At 45.0% G+C, this 25,696-nt stretch overlaps 1 protein-coding gene across 1 annotated transcript in view; it reads left to right on the top strand.

Moving 5' to 3' along the window:
* LOC126481698 (discoidin domain-containing receptor 2-like) overlaps positions 1–25,696 on the top strand; it is a 337,607-nt gene that overhangs the window by 82,504 nt on the left and 229,407 nt on the right. The window contains exon 3 of the mRNA XM_050105647.1: positions 1,349–1,580. Within this exon, the coding sequence (XP_049961604.1) occupies positions 1,349–1,580 (232 nt within the window). The remainder of the gene's footprint in view (positions 1–1,348; positions 1,581–25,696) is intronic.

Here is a 25,696-nt window from a genome sequence, read left to right as displayed (position 1 = left end):
CGCGCCTGCTCAACTTGAATAATTATCCTTTAGAATGTTGCTAGGTACGGACGAGGCTGCCACGTGTGAAATGCAGTGAAGTGTACAGTTGTGGAGGAAATATGGGGTTCGCAATAGCTGTAGCGCACAATACCGTAAGCTGCGATGACTGCTGTCTGTGCCGCTCGCTGCTGACAAATAAGATAACTCTCGTTCTATCTGGATTGACCTTCGCCAATCAAACTCCCCCTATGCCTTGATGAAGTCAAGGATTCCTATTCGCCCCTAGTCTAACTATTGGCGTGGTACACCGGTCAGATAACCAGTCCACCGCGATGCCACTCAAAAATTCGCTCGCAGGCGTTTAACTATAACTCTGTCCATTCACACCACACAATAAGTGTGGTGGCCAACATAGTGAACAACGCTTGATCACAAGGACTCAGTATAGAGCCGCACTCTGATTCGCTCTCGACAGAGGTGCTCTCCCAGTGAAGTACTGAGGAGAGACTTGTTCCTCGCTCTTTGAGTACACGTACGAGCACGCACGCTCTCGTCACGTGTTCTCGCTCCAAGAGCGACAACGGAACGGCACCTCTCCACGCCAGACGTGAAGGGGTATATCTTTCGGTCTCATCCATTACTCCTTCAGCTCAAGGCATCAGAAATATCGTCTGCCAATCAGCATTGCTGTTCTAAAACGGGAGAATAACGTTTCGTTTAAGGTGACCAATCTGGAAACCTGTAGTATCGGCGTTTGGCGTTTGCTGTCTCCCTGTGAAAATCTCTGAAACTGCGTGCTATGTGTAAAGAATGCGTAGGCTGGTCGCTCCCACACAATGTAGCGGAATTTGCTTTTAAGCCGGACACGGGGTGGTTCCTTCTTTCCCTCGGGCACACGCTGTCCGCTCCACGGGCGGCCACCGGCCGACGTGGATGGGTTGGGACCGGCCTCCTGGTGTGCGGTTGCCTCTCTCCAACTAAAAGCTCCTGGGACCGTCGTGTCTGGAACGTATGTGTGTACGCCAGCCTCTAGTATTTCAACCACAGTGCGCACTTGTGATTTATTAGTTATTTGCATATCGTTTACATGAATTCGTAGAACATTGACTTCTTCTTACCGAGTTTGGGTTCGAATGAAGCGTCTTGATGTGCGAAATATGATTTTGAGGGCGGAATAAGTAAGCAATGAAGATCAGGAGACCACGACATCTTACAATGTCACTTGTTAGAAAATATGAAATGAACCACTAGAAACTTGGTACATGGACATAGGTTTGATTAAGTTAGGTTATTGACTTCGAAGCCGTAGCGTTACATAGAATTACAGGTTAGACTTGCTGTGTGATAACGCACCTGTTTGGCGCAGGATCCGTCAGGAGAAGAACGGCGGCGCGTGGTGCCCGAAGGCGCAGATCAGCAGCGAGGTGCAGGAGTTCCTCGAGGTGGACCTGGGCCGGCCGCACCTCATCACCGCCACCGAGACGCAGGGCCGCTTCGGCAACGGCCAGGGACAGGAGTACGCCGAGTCCTTCCACCTGCTCTACTGGAGGGACGCGCTGCAGCGCTGGGCCGTCTACAAGGACGCGCAGGGCCGCAAGGTGAGCGCAGCTGCCGCCAGCTACTTGCTGTACCCTCCACAGGAACTGGCACGTCATACGAGGTTTCAGTAGCCCACTGTGCGAAAACCACAAAACCTGTATATCAGTGGATGATGCAGCTTTTCAAGTTTATTACTCAGTTTTTTATTTATTTATCTTCAGTCATCAGTCTCCTGACTGCTTTCACGTGGCCTGCAACGAATTCCTCTCCTGGCCTAATTTCTTCATTTCCACCTACATACCCAATTATTTGCTGAATATATTCCAATATCTGTCTTCCCCTACAGTTTTTACCCTCTACAACTCGCTCTAGTAACATGTAACTTATTCCGTGATGACGTAACATGTCCTATTATCCTGCCCCTTGTTCTTGTCAATGTTTTCGGATGTTCCTTCCTCCGCCTATTCTGTACAGACACTCCTCATTCCTTACCTTAACAGTCCACCTTATTTTCTACATTACTGTGTAGCATCACTCCTCAAATTCTTCTATTTTGTTCTGTTGCGATTTTTCTCACTGTCCATCATTCACTACCATACAGTGCTGTGCCTCAAAAGCACATTTTCAGAAAGTTCTTCCTCAAATTAAGGTCAATGTTTCACTTCTCTTTTCCCGGAATGCCCTCTTTGCTAGTCTACTTTTTATGTCCTCTTTTCTTCGTTCGTCATTGGGTATTTCGCTTCCTTAATTTCGTCTCCGATGTGTAGATTGAAGAGTACGAGCTTAAGGCTGCATTCTTGTCTAACACTCAATCCTAGCACTTCGTTCTTTATCTTCGAATCTTATTCTTCCCTCTTGATTCCTGTACATATTGTACATCACTCCTCTTCTAGCATTTGACAAAGTCGAACGTTTTCTAGATCGACAAATCGCATCAGCGTATCTCGATTTTTCTTCAGTCTTGCTTCCATTATCAAGCGGAGAGTCAGAATGGCCTCTCTGATGGCTTAACCTTTCCTTAAGCCAAACCGATCCTCGTCTAACGGACCCTCAATTTTCTTTTCCATTCTTTTATGTATTATTCTTGACATCAGCGTACATGTATGAGGTGTTAAGCTGATTGTGCGACAGCCATCGCACCTGCTTACCCCAGCTGTCTTCGGAATTGTGTAGATGATATTTTTCCTAATGTCTCATTGAAGTCGCATTACAGGTGCTTGTGGCAGGTTTATGACGCAGCGAACGTTAGTACGATAGTCTTGCAATACGCATCCCACTACGTCATGGTCGAAATCGGCTCCCGCATTAGACATCCTTCGTAGCAACTCTTCCAAATTAAGTGGAAGTGAGGGCATGAACACATTGTCTTTCATAAGACGCAGTTACGCAGAACTCAGGTATTCATGGGGCCACTGAGCAAGACGACAATCGTGATGTGAAGCTCGTCCATTCCAACGCTGAAACAGTTCACTTTGTCGTAATCACGAACGTCTGATAACATTCGGTGGAGCTCCGTTTTCTGGCAAAATGTTGTTACTATGCCTTCCTATTATTCTGGCATCAACCTTTGCTGCAGCACGTCCAGGCACACAAAACCAGTTACAATTTTCTTCACAAGGAAAAATGGTCCATAAACGTTTGAAGAAGACATGGCACGAGAGACATTAAAATTCACGTAAGTAACAAATATATTGCACCATCTCTTACGGATAATCTGTGTTTGGTTGGCTGCTATAGGAGGAATGATGGGGGAGGAAATCAGCCGTGCCTTTTCAAAGGAACCATCCCGGCATTTGCCTGGAGCGATTTAGGGAAACGACGGAAAACCTAAATCTGGATGGCAGGACACGGGTTTGAAGCGTCGCCCTCCCAAGTGCAGTCGGTACTAGAGTGTTATGGAAATGCTCTGTGAACTCGGACGGGAAGCCTTTTAAGGAAGTCGATGCCCTTTTCGCGAAAAACTATTTAGAGAACAATCATTTGCTGCGGACTACGGAACTGTTACACTGCCTACAACGTTAATCTCTCACAAGGACTGTAAGGAGTAAATGGCGCAGGCTGGGGGACTTATACAGAGACATATTGGGCAATCATGTTTCCCTCACTCCATTTGCGAGTGTAACAGGAAACAAAATTACTTTTATTGTTACCAGGTACCCTCTACCGCGCAGTGTGCGATAGATTACGTGGTAGACAAGTAGAGGAAGATGCTGCACTATGTTTTTCTCACAATCTCAGACAGTATGCAGGGATACTATAACCAAAGACATTCTTTATTTCATTTACAGTCGCTTAATCTGTAGCGACTATTGTGGCAGATGACTGCTTTGTAAGTCTTACCCATGTAACAACAGGGGATTCATGTTACATTATTGTACCAAAAGAGTGTGTTTCATATTTTTTGTGATTTCAGAGTACAATTTACAATCTGGTTCATCAAAAGGACTCGAAAGAAAATGAGTAGCTCATCTGTTATTGGCTCGTGAAATCATGAAGCCTTCGAAAGCGTACTGTCTGTTACTTATCTTAAAGAAATGTTACGTCCATCATTTTTTTACTCTGGGCACAGTAGTTAATAACAGTAAACTTTTGCAGCAACTTCGTCACTGATTGTATTAACTTTATATGTTTGTTCCATGCTACTGTAAGAACTGGTTACACATAACAAGCTGCTTGAAAACAGTTGCACTGCCTCCTTAGTTCTCAATGTGAACTGTGAGGCTGTATTAAAAGTTGACAGACCCTGTCACAGTACTGCGCAGTCCGGAGAATTATCCTGGGAGAAGGTGAGTGGCTTCCGACAAACATATAAACATACTTCTGGGCCAAGGACTGCGTGCCTCAGGTGTCTGCCAATATCACGATCACAGATGCTTTATACGAAGCAATCAGGCGAACCTAACGTCATTTCAGTGCCAGGCATTTAGCGGCCCAATTAGCTGGCGCTGCAAGGTGCTGGGTGGTCCGTCCCGTTGTTCGTAATGGGCGCTGTGACGCAGTCACATCCACCCATCAGCGGCACCGCTCTTTCTGTTTAGTTTCACGGAAGATAACGTTGTTTCATGATGGCACTTGCCTGCTAGGATGTTGTCTTAGGTCAGAAGTACAGCTACTGCGGTTTTGTTCTTTTGTCTTGTGGATATGAGAGCGTCTCCACTCGTATTGTGGACGCCATGCAATAAGAAAGCATTACATAAGCAAGGCCTGACAAAGAAGTGAACCTCCGAGAAGGGAAACGAAGCGAAGCTTCACAGGTTCACGAGCTATTTGATGTTAGTGCAATGATTCCAAAATCGACAAAGAATTGGCAGTTTCATGCCACTGTAGGCGCCCCGGCGGTCCCGGAGGACTGGATGGCCGAGCGGTGACCTCTCCAGTTGTCAGGATGCTACGAAATGGCTGTAGAAGCGTCGGAAATGCCAAAGAAACGTTATTAATTCATAACAACTTTATTCCTGCCGAGTACAATGTGGCTTGGTGATATCAACGACCTTCCCCGAGTCCTCGCTGGCTCGTACCGACGACACCAGCTCCGGGCCGCACCAGTCTTGCTAGCGCGGCGCCGCGTTCTGTGACGTAGCAGAGGAATGTCCTCACTTCGGCCGCGCGTGGATGGCGGCGCCCGGCTGGGAGGCGGCTCGGCTGCGGACAGCAAGCTGCTGCGCGTAGGAGGCTCTGGGTTGGAGTCCCGGTGCTGTCGGCACGAGAGGCGTTGTGCGGGGTGTACTCTGTCCCACCCCGCCTTCTTGCCTGCTCCTCCTGGTGGCTCGTCCGCGGTGGACGGGCTGCAGTCCCCCAGCGTCGTCGGCTCACCCGGTTGTGACGGCGGACGCACGGGGCCTAGGACCTGCACGATCTCGACGACGGCTCACTGGTGTGGTCAGAATTGGCGGCGAGCGAGTCTGCCGCCATGTCTGCTAATCCTGGGTCGACGACTGACAGCGGCAGCAGAGAGGGCCAGAGCTGGTACTGTCCCCTCACGTCTGCTGCTGGATGGGCCGCCCTTACTGCAACATCTCCTTAATAAAGATTAACATGTCGATCACCGAGCTGAGCGCTACGCAGCGACCCAGTACACATCTAACTGCAAATCTAACTGCGAGTGCCTTGTTGCTATCAAAGCTGGCGTATTTAAAGGAAGCACGAGCGACGTCCTGACGTCATGCTCGTCTGTAATGAACGCATTCGTTCCACTTATACTGCTGATTCATCTGTCGTACTCGCCCCTCAGGTGTTCTTGCGACAGAGTTACGTGTTGTTACGGCAGACTTACGCGAAGTTGTGAAATGCAGTACAGCTGACGCTATACTTCTGTCTTTCACTCTACGAAAGTCTCCGTCTAACACAAACCCGCGTGCTAAGCAATTCTCTCTCGCCTGTTGTGCGTAACGAGGCCATTGCCCTTGCGAGACGACACATTCCGATATATCTGAAATCCTGTTAGCTCTTGCCTAAACTGCTGCCTCTGGCTCTCGGCATAGGCAACGAAACTTTGACAATATTCCACACTTCCAACTCTTTACCATTCCGCGACAATACACCACTTATCAGTATAGTGTTACAGCGCTTTGCCGTGCGTGTATACACCTATTCCGTTTAAAAGGATGACAAACTCGTTGCATCCTCTTCTGAGACAAGCCTTTCCTGGCGTAGTAAGTCTTGAAAGTCCCTTCCGGTTTGCTGCCGGATGCTAAAATCAACTCGATTAGACATTTCGTCGATCAAGTTGTTCTCCATCTTCAGGACAACGCTGCTGCTGAATCCCACTGAGAACTGATGCCAACGCTGGAAATCGACGTCCTATATAAGACAAGAAAGATTTTAAGAAGTTTTAACATCAGAGTGTGTTCCGTCCACCTTCCATGATTAGAGCACTAATTGGCTGTTTGAAAGATGATTTGGGGCTTAGGAAGCCTGGCATATGTAAAATCCCGTGTCAGTGTGGGAAGGCTTACATCGGCCTTTCGATTCGCACAGTTCAGGATAGGTGTGTGGAACATCGCCGTCATACTAAGCTACAACAGCCGGAAAAACTGGCGGTAGCAGAACATTACTTAAACGAGGGACACGGCATGAAATTTGACAAAACTGTGGTAGTTGGCAACACTTCCGGCCGCCTTGCCACGGTTCGCGCGGCTCCCGCCGTCGGAGGTTCGAGTCCTCCCTCGGGCATGGATGTGTGTGTGTTGTCCTTAGCGTAAGTTAGTTTTAAGCTAGATTAAGTAGTGTGTAAGCCTATGGACCGATGACCTCAGCAGTTTGGTCCCATAGGAACTTACCATCACTTCTGGTTTTTGGAATAGTACTTATAAAGAAGCAACTGAAAGTAGGTTTGCAAATAGTTTGAATAATAGAGACAATGGGTTTCTTCTTAGCAGGACGTTGAACCCTGCACCATCCCGCATCAAAACAGAAAGTTCTTCGGTGCGACCAGGCCGAGTGTTCGAAAATCGTCTCCGAGTGCGATACACCGTTGCCGCCGGTGTAGTAGTGAAGGTGGCGCCAGCTGCCCAGTGTTGGAGGGCAAAGGGCGGATCATGCGCCGTGTACGTTACGGAGGCCTACGTAGGACGTCGATTTGTAGCCTTGGCGTCAGTTCTCAGCAGCAGAAGTAGCATCAGCGTTGTCCTGAAGATGGCGAACAGCTCGATCGCCGAAATATTGAATAGAGTTGATTTTAGGATCCGGCAGCAAACCCGAAGAGACTCTGATGGCCCGCAACTGCTGCAGTTGGCCCTTGATGACCTGGATGCTGGCACAGGGACGGGGTCCTGCTGTTGGGGTCCTGCTGGTCAGCGGAGGGCCTCAGAATCAGGTACAAGCTTCATAGACACACGGGCGGTGTGTGAACAGGCATTGCCCTGTCGCGAAACGACACCACAAGACTATCGCACGGAAAGTAACACATGAAAACGCAGGATGCCTAAGACGTAGCGCCGTTCCGCCAGAGTTCACCCAGTCGCTACCATTCGTGATCAGAAGCTACATCCGGCAGCTTGTGCAAAGCAATGGAACAACGGGACCCCACCAGAGGTCGCTACCATATTCGTCGGCGACGGTCATGCAGGACAGAGAAGATCTGCGGTTCGTCGCTGAACACAATGCGTGCTCCATGGTGACGGCAGCACTCAAAAAGCAGGCGTCTGCGTGGGGTGTTAACAGCAACCTAAGCATGCGACGGTAGTTCCGTAGTCAGGCTGCTGTTAGTCGACAGTCGAAGGTGCGCGATGACACAGAATGTTGGCAGAAGCCCGTGACATTTCATGGCGTGGCAAGCGCCCTTGTGAAAAGGTTAGCATGTGCCTGGTGTACAATACGGCTGTCCTCCCTTGCCGCGGTCAGACGCCGTCGACATGTTTCCAGGCAGTCCAACAGAGGCGCACTGTCACTTGGGAACGACCTACAGATGTGTATACCGCTCGATTCGATCGGCCAGCCAAGTGGAGACCCAGAACGAATTCACTTTCTAACTCTTGTCAGGAGCCGATAACGACCTCTGAGATGCCACATCCGTGTCTTTCACAGAGATCACTCGACACCTCATCCTGTTGATGCCGTTTATACACCCTACCAGGATTGGTAACAACACGGAACACGAAGTGTGGTAACGCGTTCACGTTCCCGTCCTACCTGCCACAGATTTGCAACTCTTGTCATTCACAAGTAAGGCAAGGATGCCCATTATCACCATATTTGTTCAACTTATTTATTGAATAAACCACTGAAAAACTGAAAAGAGTAACCTAAGGAATTAAAATTAACGGACAACGAATACACTGTATCCGTCTTGCAAATGATTTAGTAGTACTTGCTGACTCAGTGAAGGAAATGGAGTTTACGTTGCTAAAATTTACTAAAATCTTAAGACAATTTAGTCTAAAAATAAATAAGAAGGAAACAAAAACTATGGTAATAGGGAAGACAAAAGAAAATGGTAAAGTTAATATTAAACTAGAAGATGATGTTCTATAGCAGAGAAGATGACGTTCTAGAGCAGGTTGAGAACTTCTGTTATTTGGGGAGCTCACTCACTGACGACAATAAATGTATCCCAGATATAAAGAGAAGAATAGCCTTGGCAAAGCAAGCTTTCCAAAATAAAATGAATTTACTAACAGACATTCATATAAGCCTAGAAAGTAGGAAAAAGTTTCCCAAAACTTTTGTCTGGACTGTCTTAACATACGGATGTGAAGCGTGGACTCTGGGAAAGGCAGGGAAAAAGAGACTGGAAGCAATGGAAATGTGGATATGCAGAAGAATGACTGAAACAAGCTGGGTAGATAGAAAAAGTAATGAACAGGTCTTAAGAGAAGTTAATGAGCACAGGACGCTGCTAAATTATATAGAAAGAAGAAAATAAAAAATGTCAGGGCACATAATGAGACACAACCAGTTTCTAAAGAATGTATTTGAAGGAAAAGTTAAAACCAAGGGGCAGGCCAAGAGCAACGTATTTTAATAACATCAAAGGATGTATGGGGATAAAATCGTATGAAGAATTGAAGAGGATGACAATGGAGAGAGGGACATGACTAAATCGACAAGGCATACCCTTTAGTTTATGATGATGTCATTGACTCATCCGTCCAACAGCGTGTACATGCACGAAGCTAAACTGACATCTGACCATGTCTTCTGAATGCTTCGCGTTTCTGTCAGGCAGACATTTTACAGATTTTACTTCGCTACTTGCAAAGTGTAAACTTTCACTGCCGCTAGTGTCGCAATTAATAAAATGTTCCGGGCTATTAAGGCGTCGTCGAATGTATTTCACCTTAAAATCCGACGTTTCGTCCCCATCAGCGGAGGACATTTTCGAGGGAGATCGTGGCTACTTTGAATGTCCAATTCGCACCCTGGTTCGCTACTGACTACTTGCTTGTCCTTCGTCTGTCTTTCGATCCTGCTCTGTCTGGTTACTACAGGTCAAGGCGTCATTTAGTAGCTCGTAACTCCGGCGCATCTACCATCCAGAATAACAAAGGTGGGTTGATCCCGCCCGAATAGCCGCGCAGTCTAACGCGCTGATTCCCGAACGGGAAGGCTCGCCGGTCCCCAGCACGAATCCGCCCGGCGGATTAGTGTCTAGGTGCGGTGTGCCGGCCAGCCTGTGGGTGGTTTTTAAGGCGGTCTTTCATCTACCCAGGCCAATGCGGGCTGGGTCCCCTTATTCCGTCTCAGTTACACTGTGTCGGCGGTTGTTGCGCAAACACAGTTTCCACGTACGCGTACCCCGTAATTACATTGGGATTACACTCGTCTGGTATGCCCGAGGCAGGATTCGAACCTGCGGCCGTAGCGGTCGCGCGGTTCCAGACTGCAGCGCCTAGAACCGCTCGGCCACATCGGCCGGCATGCGCGAGCGCAACTGGCCGTTGTGAACTGCCGTCGGCCGCTGTTGCTGTCACCTCTTGGTGGAAGACCTGTATACATTTTCTTAAGGATGGGAATCCGCATGTCATTCAGTTTCACGCCGTCCTCCGTCCCATTAAAATTCGTGAAACGTCTTACGGAGAACCATAGAGATTGTAAAGAACCACAGGAATGTTAATAGGAAGAAGGAGGGCGTAAAACTGAGTGACATCTGGATTCCCGTGCTGAATAAAATGCGTGCCACTCTTCCAACATGCGGTGACGGCAACAGCGGGCGACGGCAGTCCACAGCGGCCGGTTGCGCTCGCTCATTCAAAACATGTGACGTCACGCCGCTGCGCGGAAGCTTTCGGAAACGGAATTTTACTGTAGTGAGTAGAGAGCCAAGGTGCAAATCCGACATTCAAAGTAGCTACGGTCCCTCTTCAAAACAAAATTACCAAATGAGCGGCAAGCAGTCGCAAAATCATGTTTTCTTTATTTACTTTTGGAAATCGATTTCAACTGATTAACAGCCATCATCGGTGCTACAAGTAGCCGGCCAAAGTGGCCGTGCGGTTAAAGGCGCTGCAGTCTGGAACCGCAAGACCGCTACGGTCGCAGGTTCGAATCCTGCCCCGGGCATGGATGTTTGTGATGTCCTTAGGTTAGTTAGGTTTTAACTAGTTCTAAGTTCTAGGGGACTAATGACCTCAGCAGTTGAGTCCCATAGTGCTCAGAGCCATTTGAACCATTTTGCTACAAATACAAGAATAAAAATAAAAATAATTAATAACAGTGAGTAAATGAATAAATGTATATAAAGCAACGTAAAACCAATTAAATGTATATAGACGCATTCAACAATTTAAAATGCACATACAAATTAACCTTTCAACGTATATGTTCCCTGAGTAGTAACATTGTGTTAAGCAGAGGTCGAACATAAAGTGATACATAGAGAAAATGACCTCCGCAAATGGGGACGAAACCCTGGATTTTAAGGTGAAACCCATTCGACCACGGCATGATAGCCCGGAAAATTTTATTAACTGTTTACTACACTACTTTCTGAACTGTAGCTTAGCCTCTAAATAAAACGGCTAGCTGGTGATTGATTATTGTAATTAAATGCTACATGTTTTATCGTTATAAAGGAAATTGAGAGATTAATCTGTAGCATTTTGGCGGAGAAAATCAATAATAAGACCAAATATGCTGCCGCGACTGCGAGTGTTCACCAGAGACAAGCGTGTTGTCAAGAGTCCCGCAGGGAACTGTGACAGGACCAGACCGCTGTTATTCTGTGTATACGTCAGTGAGCTGGCGGACGGGGTGAGCGGGAGTCTGCTGGAGATGACGCTGTGGTGCACGGGGAGGCGTCACCTAGCGACTGCAGGAGGGTGCAAAGTGACTTGGACCAGATGTCTAGCTGGTGTGATGAGAGGCAGCTAGCTGCAAATGTGGGAAAAATATGTGAAGGCGGATGAGTGGGACGGACAATGCCGTAATGACCGAACACAGCATTTGCACTGTGCTTCGTGGCAGAGTTAGGTAGGCATGACGCTGCAAAGCGATGTGAAATGGAACGAGCATGTGACACAAGTGTGGCAGGGAATGCCAGTGGCAGACTTCGGTTTATTGGGAGACTTCTAGGAATGTTTTGATTTTATCCATACTGGATGAGAGGTCGTGGTTGTGAATGTCAATGTTAAAAAATGTATCGGCTCAACCACTTGTTTATAGTGTAAAACACTAAGATTGACGCGTTTCGGAAGTCAAGCTTCCATCATCAGAATAATAAAAAGTAAAAGAACCTGTTAAAACTCGCTAAAATGGAACGTGCACCAGGCACAATAAAATTGATAATAAAATTAAAACATCGTGGCTACTTCCCTTGTTGCAGCCTATAAAGGCACATTTGCATGCCGAGCGTGAGTTTCCTCGGAAACGCGAGATATTAATTAAATAAATAATCAGTGACAAATAAATAAAGCCTATGGCACAGAACTGCAGCGCTGTGTCGCTGATAAAACAAAAACAGAATTACGTTACTCGTATGTTTGATTAAGAAAAGAGAGCTCTCGTTGAAGTGGTGCGAGAAGCACGTATTTTAGTTTATTGTCTGGCACACCGCCATATTTCATGATATAGAAAATTACTGCGAGTTGCAACCATACTAGGCACTCGATTCTGTAAAGAATTTATATTTATAAAAGTAAGTAGGATTATGAACTGTAGGCTTATTCATTGAATATATCTGATTTAACTAACTGTGTAATTTTTTGTTTAGTAGACAATCACCTCTGTACGACGTTTTGGCATGGCTGGCAAATTATTGAAATATTGAGATTTAGATTATGAGTCCGCACCTACCGCAGCAGTCTTTGGAAACGATTTAATTACGAAGTCCGATTATTTCAGTTTTATTTCACGGTCAACTACGAGTAACATTGCCTTTACGAAAAAGCCATTGTCAAGCGTCTGATACCGAATAATCAAAACCTGACGACTCATAGGAGAGCCAATCATACAGATAAAAATAATTAGTATTTTATTTTATTTTATTTTATTTATTTTATATTGGCGACTGCGTGTCGGACTTGTTATTTTGTCATTTGTTACACTGTTCTCTTTGTTTCATGTGAAAAATTAACTATCTGGACCTGGACGTGAATGTATGAGAAATAACAAAGATCTGAAGATATTTGCCAATTATAAAATTTTGCGGGAAGACGCAAAGAAGCTTCCAGCAAAATAAGGTAAGACGCAGCATCTTTGCATTGGCAGGCTTGACCAGACGCATAATTCAGTGTATTAGCTCTTCAGTAGATTCTGTAGTATTTCTTTCGCGCGTAGCAGTTTTCAGTGATAAATTTCATTCTCAGTACTTTTCCTTAAACAATAACTTCTGCAACAATACCAATACACGAGTGTACAATATGGCCGACTTCTGTACGATACGTTGTAACATGGACAGCAGCCATTAACAATAATCCCATATTCAGTTTATATTTTTAAATTAACAGACAGCCATTGTTGCTACGACCGATTCATGCTCAACTGCATTTTATTTTAAAACCAGTGTCAAACATTAATTTCTTGAAATATATATCACGTGTGGCATGGTAATAACTAGAAAACAATACGCAAAAATGGAACAGCAAAGACGTACTATTCAGACGCAATCCGACTCGGACGAGAGACAAATGTTAGAAAATGACTTTACGACAGCAACCGGTAGTGACGATTCATCAAACATTGAGGCAAGTGTTGACGAAAATTTTGACAATAGGCCTTCCACCACAAAAATTTCAAAGTCTCAATCAGAGCCCATGTTAATGCATGACGTCACGTCTAATGACGCGGCGGGGGCAGAGACCTTGCAAACAGTAAACATTGCCAACATGTTACAAATGCTAATGAAACAGAACGCGGAAAACATGGCAACCTTAAAGACACAAAATGACGAAATTAAATCTGACCTCATAGCAATCAAGGCATGTAATGACACTTTGTGTAAACGTGTGGAACTTATAGACGCCACACTGACCAAACAGATGACTGAACTCAGTACGAAATTTTCCAAGCTTAATACGAGACAAGAAAAGACTACAAATGACGTAGCACTTTTACAGACACAATTAAAAAACCTTAATGTCACGTGTGAAGCTCTTACTGAACAAATTCAAACATATCCTTCAGTACACGACAACCTTGAAAAACGAATTACTGACGTGCAGAATAAATTTGACGATGTTGAACAACACCTGACTGACATCTTACAATCTGATGCCACAGCTCATTTTCAAAATATTAATAAAGAATTTCATGATTGGGTAGAGAACAAAGACAAACATTTTGATAGATGCATACGTGAAAATTTACCAACAATTGTGCACGACTCCGTAGCGGAATACATCACTAATAACAAACAGCTGATTAGTGACGCAGTACAATCCGTCACTGCACCCATGAGACAATTCACCGATCAACCACAGTCTGAATGTAACGAAAATATCAGTCAAAATGTACAGTTCAGAAATCAATATACATTCGAGTATGACGCACACATACCGCACACGACAAACACACAAGAACAAAACACACCACGACAACAACACATACCACGACGTGCAAACACAAACACAAGCTATTATAATGGTAAACCACAGCAACATTATCGTAATTACTCGCCAGCTGAGCATTGCAGTAATTACAGTGGAACAAATCCATATCATAATGCAAAGGAAGAAGAAAGCTTAATAAAACACAGGCAATTTCAGATTTTTATCCCAGAAAAACGAACCATTCATCCGGTGATTTTTCTCAAATCTTTTAGTAACGCATTTCCACGCACTTGGAGTGACCGGAAAAAGATTTCATATATTGTCGGTTACATCCAAGGCGATGCAGCTGTCTGGGCATACAGTCAAGCTGACGTATGTACCACGTACAGTGAGTTTGAGCGAGCTTTTCTGAACAAATTCTGGTCGCAATCCGTCCAGGAGCGACTCAGAAGACAAATCTTAGAACCTGAAACTTTTAACAGTAAAAATGGTAACTTACGCAGATATTTTGAAAAATACTTGAACATGGGACATTTTTTAGACGAACCAGTCGCAACACGTGATATACTCCGAGCGTTGAAGGCCAAATTGCCTTTCAACATTAAGGAAAAACTTCTACATATCCCGGATGACGATTCAGATTATTTTTTAACAGCTTTAGATTCGGTTGACATGTTACTTGAAGATCAGCGCTTCGCGCGGCAAAACAGCAGCCACAATGTTTACACTAGTGGTATGCAAAACATGCAGGCTTGCCAACACAATTCTGGCGCGCCCACAGTTGGATACGCGGTACAGCAAAAACAGCAAACTCACATGCCGTCTCAATACGGAAATCAAAATCAACACGCGTATTCCAATACAAACAACAATTACAACAGTAATAACACTTCATGCGGCAATCCATACAAAAGGCACCGCGGTAATAACAACAACGGTAACAACGGATACAAATGTAACAACAAAAACACAAACAGAAATAGAAATAATAATAACTACGAGCCAAGACAGCATCAAGGCTGGACTCGTAGTGATCAATACTTTCATTCAAATACTGCTTTACCACAGCAGCCACCAGGACAAAATTGGAGCATACCTTACGACCGACAGGAAAGTTATAATGCGCAACAGCAACAACAACCGCAAAAGTTTGGAGATCATAATAGGCAATATCCGAATGTGAATATAATAGAAATGACACCTGATGCACAACCCCAATCTGTGTCAGTACCTAGTACAAATGCTAATCCAACAAACTAGAAACAGTCACTACTTTGCCCCAGGTCGTGGCTGAAGAATTCTTGGGGGGCGACTTCAATGTTAATCAGTTATTTGACACCACAATTGAACAACAAAATATTGATGTGCCTAATAATTCTAAACAAAAGCTACCTGTTTTATTTATACGATACAACCACAATGACAATATATCAGATGAACTTTTACAAGACAGTACACAATGTCGTTTAAACACAAATGAAATTGTTTTAGCATCCACTACTGGTGTAGTAGGTGGGATTCCAACTACTATTATCCTAGATACAGGTGCAGCTGTGAGCGTTTTGTCTTTTAATTTCTATAAAAAGATGTGTGAATTGGAACCTGTGCCTGAGTTTCCTGCCCAAAACTGTAAAATAACTGCTGCACTAGGTAATAAGTCATGTAGGGTTACGAAGCAAGTTTTTGTAAACGTTAAAATAGGTAATGGAACCGTACAATGGCCATTCCTGGTTGTACAAAACCTTGTGACAAATTGCATATTAGGAATAGATATTATGAGCGAGAAGGACTGCATTATAGACTTCTCCAAAGGTAAATGTATTTTAAATGATAAAGGCAGTGTAATTATTATTGATTTGGACAGGAGAACTCTAAAGCATGACAAACACTGTACAGGGTACAAGGTTCAGTTAGTACTTGACAAAGACATTCAAGACATGCAAACACACTCATCTGACACAGAGCTAATGGACTTGAAAACATTGCTTGATCATAAGATAAGTGAAGCTACAGCTCTCAGTGTACATGAACGTATAAAACTACAGGAAGTGTTATCCAAATATTTACAAGTTTTTACCAAACGATTAGGTGTTATCAACACGTATGTGTACAAGATTGAAGTTAAGCCTCACAAGATCTTCTACCACAAGACATATAACGTACCGTTATCTCAACGACCTGCTGTGTGGCAAGAACTAAAACAAATTACAACATAGATAATAAGTAGTATAGAAATTTTCATTTCAGCGTTCCAGTGACGCAGTTGAAGACAGAAGAACTTTTCTTTCAACGCCGCGGCACCACCGAGAAGACTGAATATTAAAGTAAAATTTATGATTACGTAGCAGTGAATGATATATAAATTTTTCACGGAACATTTGTGACTGTAGGTACCACTGACCTGGTATGACACCTGACGAACTGACAGACGTCATCTGTGAAGCGATCTTTTACTTTGAGAAATAGATTAGACGCACATCTCTCAACACGAAAAGCATCTATCAGTAGTCAAGGCCACACAGACACTCTACACACACGCACAAAACGCGAGGAATCGAACATTTTCTCTCTCTTACTATTTTCAATATTTATTGAGTAGCGAAAACGCCTGGTCTTGCCTACTGATGTAATGAATGTTGTGTCTAACCTATCTTAATTTCAGATGACATCACAAAAAACATCGATAATATCCCAGCAAAACCGCTAAAGAGGATGCAATTCATGTAATCAAATGTGACACAATGTAATAACCTATAGCTATGTAATGATGATGTAAACATGTTTATGTGCAACTGTATTATGTTTATGCTAAGAAAATATGTGACGTGTGTATGTATAATTACTTATTTTTTTAACTGATGTATCATGTATAATGTAACTGTTACTGTGTGAAAATTTGAACGATAACGAGTGCCAAAATGTGAAAAACTTTAAAAAAAAAATGCGTAGTGAACCACTGTTCACGGACATTAACGTACATTACTAAGTCTGCAACTACGCAGAAACCTATGTGAAAGAAACTGTTAATGACATTCATGATGCATCGTACCTTTGTAAACGCGATGAACGATTTCTTCGATGAGTAACTACGAACATTTAGGTGAGCTATATTTAAAAAAAAAAAAAAAAAAAAAAAACTGAATATGTGAAGTGCATAATTCGTGCATCGTCTAGTGACATTACTACAGTACCCAACTTCAAGGTGTTAACTGGATTAAATGGACACAAAGTGTCTGTCCAGAAAACAACACGACGGGTGGAAGAATTTTGGTTGGAACTTCAGGGAATGAAATGTTCTCGAAATGTGACGGACACTCTTACCTGGACTGTCCAAGGATCGACGCCAGCTATGTGCCGTCCGAGGTTCTGCAACCAAGCTTCCACGGAATATCGAAAACGAACTGCATATGGACTAATTACTCGACGGGTCACGTCTGATCTGTAATAAACAATGCTTTTTGTCACAACGAACTGCATCACAACGACTATAATGGAAATAGGAAATGGACATGCTTATGTATCGATCAAGTTGTTATACAGCGATGTTACTGTGATCAAAAAACTTTACCACGACGATACTAACCTGTAAAAAATTATTGTGCAGCAGATGAATATGAACTGTAATAACGACACGATGTGTATAGGTCAACGCACCTGAAACAACAGAACATTTTTCGTTGAAGCATTTCATTGCAATGCTATGTAACTAAGAACATTCAACAATCTAAAGTTAGATTGTATTATAACAAATATTGTAATTTTAAAACTAAGTTACCTGTCATAGAATGTAGTCTTCATATGTAATCTTGGTGGAATATTTTCTTTGTGTAACGACTAAGAAATGCGCGCGCACACGAACAATATGAACTGCAATACTGTGCCGCGTGATCTAAATTTACGAAATAACGGCAGTGCCGCAGTTACACAGACGCTTCTGCGCATGCGCGCACTCTTTCTGCCAACATAAGAACTTTTACGGCGCACCCGCGTCATTCAAATTTTGTATATAATGTGTATAATGTGTAATGTAAGTCATGTAAATAGTTGTAGATAACTTAGATTTTCTTGTGCCTTTAGGTGAATTGCTCGCCTGCAGGTGTGTCCTTTCGCCTCGCAATTCAGGGGGCAATATAAAGGCACATTTGCATGCCGAGCGTGAGTTTCCTCGGAAACGCGAGATATTAATTAAATAAATAATCAGTGACAAATAAATAAAGCCTATGGCACAGAACTGCAGCGCTGTGTCGCTGATAAAACAAAAACAGAATTACGTTACTCGTATGTTTGATTAAGAAAAGAGAGCTCTCGTTGAAGTGGTGCGAGAAGCACGTATTTTAGTTTATTGTCTGGCACACCGCCATATTTCATGATATAGAAAATTACTGCGAGTTGCAACCATACTAGGCACTCGATTCTGTAAAGAATTTATATTTATAAAAGTAAGTAGGATTATGAACTGTAGGCTTATTCATTGAATATATCTGATTTAACTAACTGTGTAATTTTTTGTTTAGTAGACAATCACCTCTGTACGACGTTTTGGCATGGCTGGCAAATTATTGAAATATTGAGATTTAGATTATGAGTCCGCACCTACCGCAGCAGTCTTTGGAAACGATTTAATTACGAAGTCCGATTATTTCAGTTTTATTTCACGGTCAACTACGAGTAACATTGCCTTTACGAAAAAGCCATTGTCAAGCGTCTGATACCGAATAATCAAAACCTGACGACTCATAGGAGAGCCAATCATACAGATAAAAATAATTAGTATTTTATTTTATTTTATTTTATTTTATTTATTTTATAAGCCGTGTCTTCCAAGGTGCATCTCCACATAGTCGTCAAAATATAAAGAACTCTAAAATGGTGTCGCCTATGGTGTTCAACATCTAACTAAATGGCTCTCTCCTCTATCGTCGTAAACCGCCCGTGCGTCTTCGTTGATACCGCAGACCATCTACTAGAAGAGCTGGAAATTACGGTACATAGCGTGAATAATAAGAACACACTGAATGAACATCTCACTGGTGATACAAATAACCTTTTCAATAATTTCACTGGTTTTCTTTAGTAACGACATTTTTAGCAATTGGCATGGTACCATCATTTCATGAGGTCCTTGGAACATGTATACGTTATCTGTTTGTATAGACATCTCTGTGACTTCCTTGTTTACTTGCGCGTGAGCTCATTCGCGTTTCAGTGCCATGTTTGGCTGCGTCGTGTGTGGTTCAAATGGCTCTGAGCACTATGGGACTTGACATCTATGCTCATCAGTCCCCTAGAACTTAGAACTACTTAAACCTAACTAACCTAAGGACATCACACACATCCATGCCCGAGGCAGGATTCGAACCTGCGACCGTAGCAGTCGCGCTGCTCCGGACTGAGCGCCTAGAACCGCTAGATCACGTCGTGTGTGGTATCAACGAAGACGCACGGGCGGTTTACGACGATAGAGGAGAGAACCACCATAGGCGACACCATTTTAGAGTTTTTTTTGTATTTTGACGACTATGTGGAGATGCACCTTGGAAGACACGGCTGCAACAAGGAAAGTAGCCACGATGTTTTAATTTTATTATCAATTTTATTGTGCCTGGTGCATGTTCCATTTTAGCGGGTTTTAACAGGTTCTTTTACTTTTTATTATTCTGATGATGGAAGCTTGACTTCCGAAACGCGGCAATCTTAGTGTTTTACACTATAAACAAGTGGTTGAGCCGATATATATTTTTTAACATTCTAGGAATGTGTTGTTCGTCTGTAAAGCAGGCCGCATGTGGGCCGATAGTGCGACCTGTTCTTGAGTACTGCTCCAGTCTTTGGGATGCGCACCAGGTGGGATTAGAGGAAGACATCGAAGCAACTCGGGGGCGGGCTGCCAGATTTCTTACCGGCAAGTTCGTACAGCACGCAGGTATTACAGACATGCTTCGGGAACTGAAGTGGGACTGCCTGGAGAGAAGGCGAAGTTCTTTCCGAGGAATGTTATTAAGAAAATTTAGAGGATAGGCATTCGAAGCTGACTACAGAACGAGCCCACTGCGTTTAATGTGCAATCGGTGTAAGAACCACGACGGTAAGAGAAGAGAAATTTGAGATCGTACCGGACCATATAGACCGTCGTTTTTCCCTCGCAGTATTTGCTAGTGGAACAGTAACGGAAATAACTTGTAGTACTACGCGGTACGCTCCCCCATGCACCGTAGGGTGGCTGGCGAGGTATGTATATAGATGTACCTGTAGATAACATGGTGATGGTGCTTCAAAGTAAAATGAAATGATTGTGTGATGTTTAGCAAAGGAAAATACACGTTTAAATAGGTAAAGGCAGGTTAATGAATATATCCTAACGTGCAGAGACCAAACTTATCACGTAAAGACGACTGTTTGCTGTCTGCGTCGACATAGCCCCTTCACGCAGTTCTTCCTGGATCCTCCCCGGGACAACTACCAGCTGTATCCCACTAGGGCATTCCCGACTGAACTAGTGTTGCTGGGTGTTTCTTGCCTCTTGGTGGCGCTTCAAAACAAATTATTGCCCTCCTTTCTACAATCTTTCACTTGCCAGGCACTATTCTGCCATTTTCCAAAAATATTCCGTCTGAAGAGGCACAATTGTAATGTCTCTCGGGTGGAGATGCCCACGCGAGAGCGCCTCCGCTACCGTAATTTCTTCATCGCCAGACCTCGTTCCCTCCCGCCGTATTCAAACCGGCCCCCCTCGGTAAACCGGCGTACAATACGTGCTGTCGTTGTTAGCGGAGCACCGCTTTAATACGGTCGCCCAGCGGCTGCCTCTCATTATTCCACGTATCAGATTACGATTCATGGGCCATTTACACATTTACGGAGCATTTACCAGGGCGGCCGAAATTACCGCGTTTACGGTAACCGCCGTACCGAGCGGCATGAATAACACATGGCGGCCAGGCAGCCGGCTGGCTACTCAGCGCCCGCTGCCCACAGCTGGGAGGGGCGGGACAGCCAACCAGCCAGCAACCAGCCAACCAGCCGACCAGGCGGCGGCCGTAAGCGCCGTGGCGGCTTCCGAGGCGGCCCGGCCCGACCCGTATCAAAAATGGATATTTATTCATCTCCGGACGGCCGTAACTTTAACGTATACTGCATAAATATTAAACCGCCTTTGTTTTCAATAAGGCCGCGTTATTGTTCCGGATTTGAGCGTATATAATTTTTTGGTATTATTTGTCGAGGCGAGGCATTGACGCGGCCCTCGCTCTCCGCTCTCCTCTTTATGCAGATGGCGCGCAGGTGGCCGCGGCGCGCTCCACTCCAGGGCACCACTCCAGACCTCTGGAGCGCTTCTGCCCCGCCGCCATGCAAATCCCTGCCGCTTCCAGACGAGCACAGCGCGTGACTGTCATCTCTAAGCGTACAAACAACACGCTGAAAGAAAGGTGTAACCTTAGCCACAAATATCTGCATCTAAATATACATCCTGCTCCTTAGGTCTGAATCACCCTTCTAAAGCATAAGAGGCAGATGCCAGTGTAGAAGCGTGAAGCCGTAATGTCCCTACAGATGGTGCCAGCAATCAGTGTAGAGCCCGTGAGACCGCATCTGCAGCCCCCGCTGCTTCCTGTAACGGCTGAAGACGTATGTCAACACACAGTAAGCCGAGTTCCACACACCAGTGTCTGTTCCGAACCCTTAAACATGTCGAGTTTCGTGCCTACGAACTACGATTTGTGGACAGCATTGGTTTTCTGTTATCATTTAAAGAAAACTGCTGCAGAATCGCATCGAATGTATGTCGAAGCTTTCCGCGCACATGCTCTTGGGAAAACATAGTGTTTCTAGTAGTTCAAAAAATTCAAAAGTGGTGATTTGACGTGAGAAACGATGAGCGCGGGAAACAATAGAAAAAGTTCAAAGACAACGAACTGCAGGTCTCATTGGATGAAGATGATACTCAAACTCAATAGGAACTATCGAAACAACGGAATGTGACGCAGAAAGCCGTTTCTCTTCGGTTGAAAGCTATGGGAAAGGTGCAGAAAGTGGGAAAATGGATTCCGCACGAACTGAATGAAAGACAGCAAGCAAATCGAAAGACCACTTGTGAAATGCTGCTCGCCAGATACAAAACAAAGTCTATTTTACATGGAATGATGACTGGTGATGAAAAATGGATATATTTTAAGAATCCTAAGCGTAGTAAGTCATGGGCGAATCCAGGAAAACGATCGACATCCACTTCAAGACGAAATCGCTTTGGAAAGAAGACAATGCTCTGTGTTTGCTTGGATCAGAAGGTGTCATCTATTATGAGCTGTTAAAACCTGCTGAAACCGTCAACACTGATCGCTACCAACAGAAAAAGATCAATTTAAATCGAGGATTACGTGAAAAGCGGCCGGAATATGGAAAGAGCCAACGCAAAGTCATTTCTCTCCATGATGACGCCCCATCGCACACAGCAAAACGGGTCAGGGAAACGATAGAGGCGTTCAGTTGCGAAATACTACGGCATACGGCTTATTCTCCACACTTTTCTCCGTCCGATCATCATATAGTTGCATCACTGGGACACGCTCTCGCTGAACAGCGCTTTACTTCGTATGAAAATCTACGAAAATGGCTCGCTGACTGGTTCGCTTCGAAAAAAGAACTCTTTTTTTCGGGGTAGGGGGGAGGGGGCGTGGCATTCATTGCCTGCCGGAGAGGTGGGATAAATGTATAAATATCAGTAGAGATTATTTTGAATAAAAATATTGTTTATCAGTTTCAAAAAACAGATGTGTAATTATTGCAACCAAATTCCGGTTTCATACTTCTACGCGTGGTAAACAGAAATGTAAAGTCAAGTAATTTGAGCTGGGAGACGGAGGGAAACCTTCTGCAGCCATGTTTCTGACATGGCAGCCGTTTTGGAAGTATCAGACAGAAAGTAAATTACCCGAGAGAAACAGTGGAGTCTTTCATTGAATTCGTTCTCTACTCAGTCCCAGTTACAGGTGGCCTGACTGTTGATGACGCCAACACGATCCGGATGCACTGAGACCGTTCAACCGACGACACACAGGCAGTCGGTGACGAGACCTGTCGCGAGTTTCCCTGAAACTGACCTGTCCCGAACCGAAAGCTGCACGATTGGAAATGGTTACGGATGGAGCAACACCAGCCATTGCCCTGATATTCGCCAGTTGGAGTCCAGAGCCGAGCACTCGATGCGTCTCGCAGGAAACTGGGCTGAGCCGCAAATGAACACCTCTGGCTGCGGAACGCCGATACCTTTGCTCGAATTCCGATAAAGGTGTTAAGTGAGTTGCGAAGTGTGGTTAAGGTGAATGTAAGCAACCTTACAATGTGCTGGACTGTACGTCGAGAGCGTCCCATAGTCCTCATACGTCGTCACCGGTATTTACTTCGCTTTGTATAAAATGTCAAATAAGTCGACAATAAAGCTAAGCTTAAAAGAAAGACAGAATCGTTTTCCTCGTGTACTTCTCTGTGTGATCAATATGGCACACGACCGCTTTCCAAGCTCTGCACGCCGGCCGGGGAGGCAGAGCGGTTCTAGGCGCATCAGACCGGAACCGCGTGACTGCTACGGTCGCAGATTCGAATCCTCTGGCATGGATGTGTGTGATGTCCTTAGGTTAGTTAGGTTTAATTAGTTCTAAGTCTAGGGGACTGATGGCCTCAGATGTTAAGTCCCATAGTGCTCAGAGCCATTTGAACCAGCTCTGCACAAACAGTATATACAGGGCGATTTTTTGCATGTTGTACAAACTCTAGGAATTGATCGATGAGTGGATACGGAACAAAAAAAGGTCTAAGGTACGAATTGCGGAAATGTATGGTGTCCGTGCTAGAGACCCTTTATTTGCGCTGTACCATGCAGCCGCAGTTACAGTATGTCTTGAAAATGGTGTCCAAGTGCCTCAACCCTTGAGTGTAAGTGCCGTAGCGCGTTCTGTCTCACACGTTCACATCGGCCAGGCTGCATCCGAACAGTGTCAGAGGCAGCATGAATATGCTGCTCCGGTGTCTCCACATCTGGAACGGGCTCCGCATACACGACACTTTTGAGATGGCACCACAACCAGAAATCGCACAGGCCGTGCAACTGGACTCTTTGTCCGATCCATCTACCAGGGAAGACACGACTGAGACGCATCCGGACGTTAACGCCAAAGTGTGCTGGAGCAGCAACACCTACCAGCCACATAAGCCTTCGAATCATTAATGGCACTTTTTCCGGCAGGGGAGGCAAAGTCACCTGCAAAAAACGTCGATAGTTCTGTTCTGTTAGGCGACGTGGAAGAAAGACTGGTCCCAAAATGCGGTCGCCAATTATCCCGGCCCACACACTCTGGCTGTACCGATGCTGATCATTCAATGTCACCGTACCATTGGCGCTCTGCACACTACCCTACAGATGATTGTTGTGAAAGTTGAAGATGACGCTCCGCGTAAAGACGGCCTCATCTGTGAATAGGCTGGATGACACAAATCCCGGAATAGAGATTGCCTGGTGCAGAAACTAGCTGCCCGCATCTCGTGGTCGTGCGGTAGCGTTCTCGCTTCCCACGCCCGGGTTCCCGGGTTCGATTCCCGGCGGGGTCAGAGATTTTCTCTGCCTCGTGATGGCTGGGTGTTGTGAGCTGTCCTTAGGTTAGTTAGGTTTAAGTAGTTCTAAGTTCTAGGGGACTGATGACCATAGATGTTAAGTCCCATAGTGCTCAGAGCCATTTGAACCAGAAACTAGCGACAAAAGTGCTCCCGATGTGGACAGTCTGTCGCTAGTAAGCCCCACACAGGCTGATAAGGGTAGTCAGTATTGTCATGGAGAATGTTCCACACGGTCTTATCCCGCACTTGCGGGCTAACTGCCTGGTACTGCGACGGCAGTCGCCTTCCACAGTGTTAATCACATTTTCCTCCAAGTCTTGCGTCCGATATTTCGGGTACGTCCTTCATTATTTCCTGCTTCCTGAAATGACCCTGTCTCAGACGAACGGCGAAACACTGTTTTAAACATTGAAAGCTGTGGTTGTTGTCTCCTGATACAACCATGCTGCCCGCCACCTGGATACATAAGGTGCCAACGGCCACAATACCCGCAGTTATACCCTAACACACCGATGAGATAAAAGATTTATAACTACAGCCCAACATGAAGCTGAATGCCACGTGCAGGCATTGGGGACGACTGACTTCATAAGGAGAATACGACAGTAGAGTTGCAGTGCTACACGCTGCAAATAGGGAAATGCATTGGCGTCCGCGACTCTGACAAAAGGCAGCGTCTCGTGGCTCGGCGCCTGCCTATGAACGACCACACTGAAAACGGCGACGATGGTCGCTGATGTGCTATTGTCATGATGATCTATGGAAAGCAGACTATCTTGCTGAAAACAAGAGTGGGCAGCGCGATGTTGGGGAGCCGACAAGGTGTTGCACGTCTACAGAACATGGAATACCAAGAATTGTCCGCTTTGTAAAGCAGGGCAGGCATCTGTCTGTGGGAGATTTGTAGACACAGTACGATGCTGTTGAAGGCGCTAGTGTTTCGGCGCACAGCTTTCGGCACACATCGTCCAATAGTGGGCTCCGCTGCAGACGAGCCTGGAGCGTTCGCATGTCGACCCAGTGACTCTATCAGCTACGATTGTACTGGGCGATTCCCTGCAAAACCCTAAATTTCAGCAGGATAATGCACGACCGCATGTTGCAGGTCCTATACGGGCCTTTCTGGATACAGAAAATGTTCG

This window comes from Schistocerca serialis, chromosome 5, assembly GCF_023864345.2.
Source record: "Schistocerca serialis cubense isolate TAMUIC-IGC-003099 chromosome 5, iqSchSeri2.2, whole genome shotgun sequence".
In the NCBI taxonomy this organism is placed as follows: Eukaryota; Metazoa; Arthropoda; class Insecta; order Orthoptera; family Acrididae; genus Schistocerca; species Schistocerca serialis.
Note: the sequence above shows the minus strand (reverse complement) of the source record. Positions and strands in the feature narration are given on the sequence as shown.